Raw genomic sequence first — 12,599 nt, 5'->3', positions numbered from 1 at the left:
AAGTTAATAAGAATCCTTTATTTAGTAAATCGTAAGGATCATTTTAACTTACACTCACGGAGATCCCTGAGGAATGGTCGGGCGAGTTCTGGCTGTTGCTTGTGCGCTGCCGCAGTCGGGCCAACGCGCTTCTCAAACCCTCCGTGCTGCCCTCTAGCACATCATGTCGTTATCTACAACAAAAATACCGGAAACTGTAGACAAAATATATAAAGTCGAACACAGCACAACATGTGTAGGGTTTGGTTACAAGCCCTACAAAAATATGTTATGTACTGTCACGTGGATCACGACACAACCCTCCTTCCTAGACTTGGTGAGCCATAGGATTTTTCACAAAATCATTTGTCTGTGAACGTATTGTTTCAGTGAGTGACGAGTGCACTTGAGCTTTTCTAGGTCTTAACTTTCTTTAGCCAAGCAGAGACTTTGCCATAGGAGCTTCGTGCGTTGCGGAACAGGAGATATTTATTCCGATTTAGCAGCTTGTTGCATTGGCTCTTGAGGGGTGGGTTATAGTTAGATGGTCTGGTTAATAAGGGTTTATTTTGGTTGTTGGCGTGGTTTTGGTATGGTTTTTATGGGATAGATTAGTTTGGTAGGTAGGGGAGGTGGTGTATAGTGGCCAGTGGGGCTTTGGTAATAAGAGAAGTAGGAGGTAAAGAACGGTTCAAGCTTTACAGAGGTTTGGGTTTTAACAAGGTATTTGAGGTTTATAAAGTGACCGATTGGTGGAATATAATGGATAGCGAAGACTTCTTGATTCTTAGCCTTCTAGGGAGGGGAACTGGCCATAAAACACTACTTTCGGAGGGTTTTAAGCTACCACTTTGCTCACTAGTTGCACAATGTATTATGTAGGGGTCGGGGGATAACAAGAGGAGTGGATGTACAAGAGAGTGTGTTATGAACAAGAGATGGGAAGTAAAGAAAGTACACAATATACATGATAAAATTAAACTAATACAATTTAAGGAATATACCACACAAAGTTCTAACTATGTAAAAAATATAGAAATATTGTTCTAAAACCGATTTATTTTAGGTTAACACATTTCTAAATCACTAACTAGGCAGTTTACTGTCGTTTTCGTACCTAAAGCGAACAACTTACGTGCAATCGATAAAGGGATGAAAATAAACCCACCTATTTGCGATAAAAGGTTGGTTTCAGCTCAATGGTCGGACAGATATAGACTTTCCAATTATTGATACCAAATAATAGCTGTCCACCTTCCGAAAATAGAACGTGATCGATAATAAAAGCACGTGGTGTTTACCTCGAATGGAAAATGGCGGGAACGCTTACAGCTGACGACAAGATGATACTTGCTTGCCTGTGTTCCCTCATAAAAGGAAAGTGTTTAAATAATGTGGACAATAATATTAACACTAGAGGACCCATGCTGCTTTGCAGCGTTAAAATAAATGTAATATCCAAGAAATAATCAAATTTATGATTTTTGATTGAGTAATACAGTTTCTTGAGCTCAACTGATTCAAACTATTAATAGCTCAAATTGACGCCTATGATTAACTAATTATTTTTAATCTAAAACGTATAGAAAACTCATGAACAATACTGGAGCTGTTGATTTTTAATCATGTTAAAACCTTATGAGAAATAATTTGTATGTTGGTTGTTCACCTTGCGTTTACTTGAAACTCGTCCGATTTGAATAACTAATAGCTTAAACGAAAGCCAGTATTTCACTGAAGGTTCTTAGACTAAAATATATAGGATTGTAAAATTATAACTGGTGAAGGTACATCTTAAATTGAAGTAACAATTAGAAAATAAATCAAATTATGTGTTTTGGCCGAGTAATAGATTAGGTAAATATTTGCCGATGTGAAAACTTGGCGCGCATACCTTCAATTTGAGACCTCAATCATGAAAATTGGTAGGGTAGAATAGCCAAAAGAACTCGGAAAATAAAAATAAAAATTTAACTCCCATAAGAAACACATGGGGAGCAAATTTCGTTTACGTATGCACCGAGTGAAATTATAGATAAATATATGCCGATGCTTGATGGCAAATCTGTGCGTGCATACCTTCAATTTGAGACCTCAATCATGAAAATCGGTCTGGTAGAAGAGCCAAACGAACTCGGAAAAAAAACCAAATTTGTTTAATATATAAGATTGGAAATACTGATTTATATGATTTCTTAGTCTTATGAGTGTTATGTTCATTATTTAATTTGAGTGAAGAATGTAAGTTTTAATTCTGTAAAGGAAAAGAACAAATCCTGGTTTTTGTAAGGTAGGAATGCCTTTTTTTAGGTAGAACAATAACGATCTTACTTGGAAACGAACCAAAAACCTTCAAATGTGAAAGCCAGTACTTTCCACTCGGCAATCCACGGAACCATAGGGTCTTAGTAAGGCCCAATAAAACACTTTGTATAACGTTAAGTAGAATATTTATATCATGCCAACCAACCACCTGCAATACCTTCACTTCAATAGCTGCCATCCTACCAACACCAAACGTTCAATTCCTTACAGCCAAGCCATGAGAGCCAAAAGAATTTGTTCCTCTGACATAGAACTGGAAAAGTTCAATAGCAGAATGAAAAACTCCCTTACTAAAAGAGGTTATCCGGCCAATCTAGTTGAAAACCAGATCCGTCTGGCTCAATCAGAAACCACCAACGTTAGGCCTACTCAAAAAAGAAACTCCCAACAAAACCTGCAGCTTATCACGACCTACCACCACGGCCTCCAATCCTTAAACACAATTTTAAAAGACGGTTTCAAAATTCTCAGAGCATCCCCACACACCAAAGACTTCTTGGAAAAACCTCCCACAACTACATTCCGACAACCAGCCAATTTAAAAAAGTTGTTAGTTCACCCTAAACAGTCAAAACCTAACAAAGGCCAAGATAAACCCATAGAAGGCTCATTTCCATGTGACATGGCAAGATGCAAAACCTGCCACATTAATAGGCCCAGCACAACATTTACAAGCACATCAACAGGAGAAACCTTCAAAATTAAAGGACACAATACATGCTCCACGAAAAATGTTGTATATCAACTTCAATGCAACCATTGCCCATCTCAATACATTGGACTTACCACCACCAGTTTTAGAACAAGAATGAACAATCATAGGACAGATATAAAAAACAACCATCCAGAAAAACCAGTGCCTATTCATGCTACCAGCCACAATATGCAAGATTTAAACAGTTGTTTCAATTCAAAAATAATAAGATCTTTCCCTCCCACCTGTAACCCATCACAACTAAGGAGATGGGAACTCTCTTATCAATGGTTCACCAAATCCAGGGAGCCCCCAAACCTCAATCTCAGATAGGCCTAACATTTTCCTTTCCCCTTCCACACCTAAAAAGCAGGCTTAGACTAAGTGTAAATAAAATCAATGACTCATAACCTGTAAATATTCATTTGTAAATTCATAGTGTGTTGGCAACACTGCTTCCTTACCAGTGAAAGACTCTTAATATCTAATGTGACTCTCCATGTTGAGAAAGGGGCCAGTGGCCTCGAAATATCCAGTGCTTATTTTGTTTGTTTGTGTTTTCTTCTGTGTTCTGTAGTGAATGAAGTGGGATGCCTACATTTTTTAAGGTAAGCCTGCTTATCCTATCCTTTCTCACACCTATTCTCAGGCAATTAGCCCTTTCTCTCCAAACCTATATCATTCTTTAAGTAGTTAATACACGAGGGTCATAGTCTTACAAGACAAAGAAAGTTCTTTGAAATATACTCGTAATTTTGACCCTTTTATTGCTAAATATTGCCTGTTAGGATGATTTAAAGTTGAGCTAAAAATAACTATTAGGCTATTATAACATAAAATAAATATATTTTGAAACGTATTACGAGTTTGTGAAAAATAGGTTAGTACAAGGAAGCTAATAACGTAGTATCAAAGACCAAACACTTGGAGGCGTATTTGATGAATTAATATAATACAGGTGAAGTATGCTTCAGAGGTATTTGTACCGTGATGTTGGTACTGCAGTAGCATTAGTTGGCACCACTGGAGCGGCACAATCAGCTGTGCGCACCACTGGCTACAATCAATGCTCTGTAATTATTAATACGCGACCTCTGTATCATTTTTCATAATATTTATTATCAATACAGCGTTATTTATTTAGGTGTTTCAACTTGGAAAATCACAATGGAATCAATTGATAATTTGTAAAATGATTGTGGTGAACTTATTAACACCTTTAATCAGTTTGTAAACAATTGAAAGCTTCCAAGAATATGTAAGGGATATTTATTACATATTGTATTCCAGTGTTTACTTTATTGTGAACATAGTTCATAAAATAAATATTAATCCAAGCACAAGAGGGTTTAAAAGTAAGTAGAACATTTTAGCGATATCATTCTAGCGGTATAGAAAGTAATTAAAAACCCTTTATTTGATTAAGATAAGTTTCCTCATAGTATATAGTATCTATTCTTATAAAATTTCTCTAGTGCAAACCTATGCATCAGCTTTTTTGTAGCTTTTTGGATATATTAGCGAATTTCCCTATAGGGAAGTAGCTATTACCGTAGGTGGCACGGTAAGACCTAGACCCGGGACCCATTTACTTTTTCATTTTGATGTGTCCAGAGGCCAAAAACACTATTCGTTCAAATTTTTATATATGTATATATATATATATAGACATATATATATATATATATATATATACGTCCGTGAACGCGATAACTTGAGTAATTTTTGTCCGATTTTGATGAAATTTGGTTTAAAGGTGTAAAGCAGGATAAACATGAATGAGTTCGCGAACCAGCACGATCGGACCATGGGAACGGGGCTTTACGGGGGGTTTTATGGGGTAAAAATTGGTTTTTCTCACTTTTGACCCTCAAAACCCAAAATTTCCTAATTTCTCTTTAGACCTTTTTAAAGAGCTTAAAAAACAAATAATTTAGTATATAAAAGTATTTTTGTTCGATTATTAGTAACGGAGAAAATTTAAAAAATTGTAAATTTAAAATTCCCATGTTATTCTTATGGAGAATACTAGCTGTACCCGCGGGCTTTGCCCCGCTTAACTTCATAAGTATTCGCATGGCTCAATCACGTCCTGGTTGAAGTTCGTTCGCTACGCTCACTCACCTTCAGGTTGGAAATCGTTCGCTGCGCTCACTTGTTTTCAGGTTAGCTCGTTCGCTACGCTTACTCGCCTCCAGGTTGATGTTCGTTCGCTACGCTCACTCACCTTTTGGTTGCAAATTAGCTGTTTTCATACATTTAAAAAAGTCATCCCTTTTATTGTTTATAATACAGTACTTTTATAAAGGTTTTTATGTTTTAATATTTAACATTGGAGAATTAAAACGTTGTTAAGTGCACAGGTGTGCTGCGATTGGGACATTTGGACATACATTTGGACTTATTCAAAAGTAAAATAGTTTTCTGTGCTGCAATCTGTAGAAACACTGTGGCACTATTTCAAATCATGACTAATGCTAATAAAGAATGTTGTAGTTATTCAAACGTACAAAACAGTTGGTGAAAGTAAACATCTGCTTTTAAATTATATTTATTTGTCAACATTCTAGATCAAAAAGTCTGACATTGGCCCACTTAAAACCCTCTGGGGCAGAGCCCTTTTGACGGATCTGCACCAAACTTCACTCGAACCATCCTTGAAAGATGCTTAATAATGCCTGAAAGTTTCATTACAATCTGTAGAGCGGTTTCGGAGTCCATAACGTATATACACATATATATACATTAATAGTTCCTCTTTTATAGATATAGATTGTCAAATGTTGTAGTTTGCTTGTTTATGAATATATTTTGATCAAACTTGGCAAATTTATTTATTTTGTACTAAGCTATCAATATTTTACTCAAAAACACACTTTATTAGTTTCCTTGTAGCAGCAAACCTAGGTACTCGTTAAACCTAACGTTATTAAAATATATTTAACTGAAAATCAATTCAGAGTTCAGACAAATGGAAATTCGCTTAGTCGGCAGGTTTGCTGCGGCGGGGGTATTTTTACTTTTATATAAAAATAAGATTTAATGATAATGACTCATTGAATATAACTCTAAGTTTAGTGACTACGTTTCTTAAACAATATTTCAAACCGAAGTTGGAGAGTTTTATTTAATAAATAATATATTAAGCGAAAAGTATGTTTGATAAACTATAGTAACAGCTTTGGGCAGTAGTTTGCTATTCTAATAAACAACACTTGAACTTATAATGGACATCTATGTTTAATCAACTAGTAATTGACAGCTATAATTTAAAACCAGCATTTCTGTTTTGACAATGGGTAATGATTATAATCAAACAAATCTAAATCATCATAATCGTATTATATATGGGAGTTTAGTAAATGCCCACTATTATTGCATCATTTACAGCGATCCATGCATAATATTGACATAATTTCATGCCATTTTATAAAGACTACATTATTTTATTATATTATTGTGCTAAAAAAAACACATAATTACTAAGTCAGCCTTTGGGTCACATTTTAAAAAGCACTCTCTTGATATTACTAAATTCACTGAACAGATTTTATCCCGACTTCGCCTACAAGGCCTCCCAAGACAAGATTTCCCTTGTGACAAATCCTCTACAAATTACATCTTCTGTTGGGTTCGACCTAAAAACAAAATGGGGACCTTCTGGAACTGGAAAATGGGCCAATATTGTATTTGGGTTCAACGTATATTGTTGTTTGTATAATGCAATTACATTTTGATTCACACCAACAATCTCTGATGTTTATCACAGCTAAGAGGTTTGTGTAAGAGGTTTTTGTAAGAGTTAGTAGTGTTTTCAGAGAAAAAATCCATGCCAAGTTAAAAACTTATTTTTACTAAAGAATTTATTTTTTCTTACAACAAATGACTTTGAACGAGCTATTTTGATTGCACCTGACCTAACATATTCTAAAAGCATTGTATTGCACATAAGTAGTTTTTTTTCAAATAATTTGTCAATTGCTTAATATTTTGACTTTTGATGTTAATGAAAAGAAGCGCTATTTTATAATGAGATACCCAACAATAGTAGCCAAGTTTTGAAATCAAACATTCTTATTAAGAACTGAATATGTGCACACTATTCTTATAAAGAAGTATACATACATACCGATCTAATTTCAATCAGTGTAAGGGTTTGTTGTGCTTTTAGAACTCATCCGATTTTTAAGAACAGCAGAACAAGGTCTTATGCTTTGGCTAATATGGCACTCCTATAAAGAAAAACTCAATGATAAAAACTTGATAACGACTTTATAGTATTTAAAAATGTTCATAAAGTAAGATAATATGTTTGTATCTTGCTTTATTGAGTTCTTTACTTATCCAGCTATGTAGCCTACAAATTACAACATTTTATTCTTAAATGCGTATGGTTTCAGATCAATAAAACTGTTAATTTTGGGTTACTGATACATAGGGATTGATACAATACATGTTTATTTGCCTGAGGTTAGAATTGGGTCGATTGTTTGGGGTCAACAGTGTTGACACACATTGGAGAGCCTCAATTGATTATGATAGACAGTAAATATATGTCTATTAGACATTGAATACACGTCCATTAGACATTAAATATACGTCTATTAGACATTAAATATACGTCTATTAGAAATTAAATATACGTTTATTAGACATTAAATATACTTCTATTAGAAGTCATTATAAACTAAACAATAAATTAAAATTTTAACATAATACTACTTCTTACTTCTTCCCAACTTTATAAACTTTTATTGAGTCAATTACTCAAGATATTAATTTAAATTTCATTAGTTTCCACTTATTTAAAATTTACCTTCATTGCCAATAACGTAAACTAAAAATTATTTAACCTCTATACGTACTGCACATAAGATATTACCATAAAACATTTCAAAATAATAAATAGCCTCAAACTGATCGACCATCACAGTTACTTCGTTCATTTTATGAATTAAACTTTATTTTCCAATAAAGTTTTTCAAAGAATTTACTGTTCAAGACTCTAGGTGACAATCCAATAACCACATAGTTATTTCAGCAAACGGCTCACTTTTCAATAAAATCTATTTATTTCTGTGGTGTTATTTTCTTAACAACTAAACGTCTATTTGATGTCATTATTATGACCTAGTCATTAAATATTCGTCTAGTAGATGTCATTATTATGATCTAGACATTAAATACACGTCTATTAGATGTTATTATTATGACCTAGACATTAAATATACGTCTATTAGATGTCATTATTATGATCTAGACATTAAATATACGTCTCTTAGATGTCATTATTATAACCTAGACAGTAAATATACGTCTATTAGACATTAAATATACGTCTATTAGATGTCATTATTATGACTTAGACATTAAATATACGTCTATTAGATGTCATTATTATGACTTAGACATTAAATATACGTCTATTAGATGTCATTATTATGATCTAGACATTAAATATACGTCTATTAGACATTAAATATACGTCTATTAGATGTCATTATTATGATATAGACATTAACTATACGTCTCTTAGATGTCATTATTATAACCTAGACAGTAAATATACGTCTAATAAACATAAAATATACGTCTATAAGACATTAAAATATACCTCTATTAGACATTAAATATACTTCTATTAGATGTCATTATTATGACCTAGACATTAAATATACGTCTATTAGATGTCATTATTATGACCTAGACATTAAATATACGTCTATTAGACATTAAATATACGTCTATTAGACATTTAATATACGTCTATAAGATGTCATTATTATGATCTAGACATTAAATATACGTCTCTTAGATGACATTATTATAACCTAGACAGTAAATATACGTCTATTAAACATTAAATATACGTCTAATAGACATTAAATATACTTCTATTAGACATTAAATATACTTCAATTAGATGTCATTATTATGACCTAGACATTAAATATACGTCTATTAGATGTCATTATTATGATCTAGACATTAAATATACGTCTATTAGATGTCATTATTATGACCTAGACATTCTTTATACGTTTATTAGATGTCACTATAAACTAAACAATAAATTAAAATATTAACATGATACTACTTCTTACTTCTTCCCATTTTTATAATTTTTTATTGAGTCAATTACTCAAGATATTAATTTAAATTTCATTAGTTTCCACTTATTTAAAATTTACCTTCATTGCCAATGGCGTAAACTAAAAATTATTTAACCTCTATACGTACTGCACATAAGATATTACCATAAAACATTTCAAAATAATAAATAGCCTCAAACTGATCGACCATCACAGTTACTTCGTTCATTTTATGAATTAAACTTTACTTTCCAATAAAGTTTTTCAAAGAATTTACTGTTCAAGACTCTAGGTGACAATCCAATAACCACATAGTTACTTCAGCAAACGGCTCACTTTTCAATAAAATTTATTTATTTCTGTGGTGTTATTTCCTTAACAACTAAACGTCTATTTGATGTCATTATTATGACCTAGACATTAAATATACGTCTAATAGATGTCATAATATGATCTAGACATTAAATATACGTCTATTAGATGTCATTATTATGACCTAGACATTAAATATACGTCTATTAGACATTAAATATACCTCTATCAGACATTAAATATACTTCTATTAGATGTCATTATTATGATCTAGACAATAAATATACGTCTATTAGATGTCATTATTATGACCTAGACATTCTTTATACGTTTATTAGATGTCATTATAAACCAAGCAATAAATTAAAATATTAACATGATACTACTACTTACTTCTTCCCAACTTTATAAACTTTTATTGAGTCAATTACTCAAAAGATTATTTTAAATTTTATTATTTTCCACTTATTTAAAATTTACCTTCATTGCCAATGGCGTAAACTCACATAGTTACTTCAACAAACGGCTCACTTTTCAATAAAATCTATTTATTTCTGTGGTGTTATTTCCTTAACAACAAAACGTCTATTTGATGTCATTATTATGACCTAGACATTAAATATACGTCTAATAGATGTCATTATTATGATCTAGACATTAAATATACTTCTATTAAACATTAAATATACGTCTATTAGACATTAAATATACCTCTGTTAGACATTAAATATACTTCTATTAGATGTCATTATTATGACCTAGACATTAAATATACGTCTATTAGATGTCATTATTATAACCTAGACAGTAAATATACATCTATTAAACATTAAATATACGTCTATTAGACATGAAATATACCTCTATTAGACATTAAATATACTTCAATTAGATGTCATTATTATGACCCAGACATTAAATATACGTCTATTAGATGTCATTATTATGACTTAGACATTAAATATACGTCTATTAGACACTAAATATACGTCTTTTAGAAATTAAATATACGTTTATTAGACATTAAATATACTTCTATTAGATGTCATTATAAACTAAACAATAAATTAAAATACTAACATGATACTACTACTTACTTCTTCCCAAATTTATAAACTTTTATTGAGTCAATTACTCAAGAGATTATTTTAAATTTCATTATTTTCCACCTGTTTAAAATTTACCTTCATTGCCAATGGCGTAAACTCACATAGTTACTTCAGCAAACGGCTCACTTTTCAATAAAATCTATTTATTTCTATGGTGTTATTTTCTTAACAACTAAACGTCTATTTGATGTCATTATTATGACCTAGTCATTAAATATTCGTCTAGTAGATGTCATTATTATGATCTAGACATTAAATATACGTCTCTTAGATGTTATTATTATGACCTAGACATTAAATATACGTCTATTAAACATTAAATATACGTCTATTAGACATTAAATATACCTCTATTAGTCATTAAATATACTTCAATTAGATGTCATTATTATGACCCAGACATTAAATATACGTCTATTAGATGTCATTATTATGACTTAGACATTAAATATACGTCTATTAGACATTAAATATACGTCTTTTAGAAATTAAATATACGTTTATTAGACATTAAATATACTTCTATTAGATGTCATTATAAACTAAACAATATATTAAAATTTTAACATAATACTACTTCTTACTTCTTCCCAACTTTATAAACTTTTATTGAGTCAATTACTCAAGAGATTAATTTAAATTTCATTAGTTTCCACTTATTTAAAATTTACCTTCATTGCCAATGGCGTAAACTCAAAATTATTTAACCTCAATACTGCACATAAGATATTACCATAAAACATTTCAAAATCATAAATAGCCTCAAACTGATCGACCATCACAGTTACTTCGTTCATTTTAGGAATTAAACATTATTTTCCAATAAAGTTTTCAAAGAATTTACTGTTCAAGACTCTAGGTGACAATCCAATAACCACATAGTTACTTCAGCAAACGGCTCACTTTTCAATAAAATTTATTTATTTCTGTGGTGTTATTTCCTTAACAACTAAACGTCTATTTGATATCATTATTATGACCTAGACATTAAATATACGTCTAATAGATGTCATAATATGATCTAGACATTAAATATACGTCTATTAGATGTCATTATTATGACCTAGACATTAAATATACCTCTATCAGACATTAAATATACTTCTATTAGATGTTATCATTATGATCTAGACATTAAATATACGTCTATTAGATGTCATTATTATGACCTAGACATTCTTTATACGTTTATTAGATGTCATTATAAACCAAGCAATAAATTAAAATATTAACATGATACTACTACTTACTTCTTCCCAACTTTATAAACTTTTATTTAGTCAATTACTCAAGAGATTATTTTAAATTTCATTATTTTCCACTTATTTCATTGCCAATGGCGTAAACTCACATAGTTACTTCAACAAACGGCTCACTTTTCAATAAAATCTATTTATTTCTGTGGTGTTATTTCCTTAACAACAAAACGTCTATTTGATGTCATTATTATGACCTAGACATTAAATATACGTCTAATAGATGTCATTATTATGATCTAGACATTAAATATTCTTCTATTAAACATTAAATATACGTCTATTAGACATTAAATATACCTCTGTTAGACATTAAATATACTTCTATTAGATGTCATTATTATGACCTGGACATTAAATATACGTCTATTAGATGTCATTATTATAACCTAGACAGTAAATATACTTCTATTAAACATTAAATATACGTCTATTAGACATGAAATATACGTCTTTTAGAAATTAAATATACGTTTATTAGACATTAAATATACTTCTATTAGATGTCATTATAAACTAAACAATAAATTAAAATACTAACATGATACTACTACTTACTTCTTCCCAAATTTATAAACTTTTATTGAGTCAATTACTCAAGAGATTATTTTAAATTTCATTATTTTCCACTTGTTTAAAATTTACCTTCATTGCCAATGGCGTAAACTCACTTAGTTAGCCTACTTCAGCAAACGGCTCACTTTTCAATAAAATCTATTTATTTCTGTGGTGTTATTTTCTTAACAACTAAACGTCTATTTAATGTCATTATTATGACCTAGTCATTAACTATACGTCTAATAGATGTCATTATTATAATCTAGACATAAAA

The 12,599-nt window shown here is 30.9% G+C and overlaps 1 protein-coding gene across 1 annotated transcript in view; it reads right to left on the bottom strand.

Moving 5' to 3' along the window:
• Positions 1-12,599, bottom strand: part of LOC129004883 (uncharacterized) — a 66,884-nt gene that overhangs the window by 15,868 nt on the left and 38,417 nt on the right. The window contains exon 5 of the mRNA XM_054433577.1: positions 59-171. Coding sequence (XP_054289552.1) covers positions 59-171 — 113 coding nt within the window. The remainder of the gene's footprint in view (positions 1-58; positions 172-12,599) is intronic.

The sequence above is a fragment of the Macrosteles quadrilineatus genome, unplaced genomic scaffold (genome assembly GCF_028750875.1).
Source record: "Macrosteles quadrilineatus isolate MER2022 unplaced genomic scaffold, UCM_ALF_1.0 Scaffold_12__1_contigs__length_5162894, whole genome shotgun sequence".
NCBI lineage: Eukaryota > Metazoa > Arthropoda > Insecta > Hemiptera > Cicadellidae > Macrosteles > Macrosteles quadrilineatus.
Note: the sequence above shows the minus strand (reverse complement) of the source record. Positions and strands in the feature narration are given on the sequence as shown.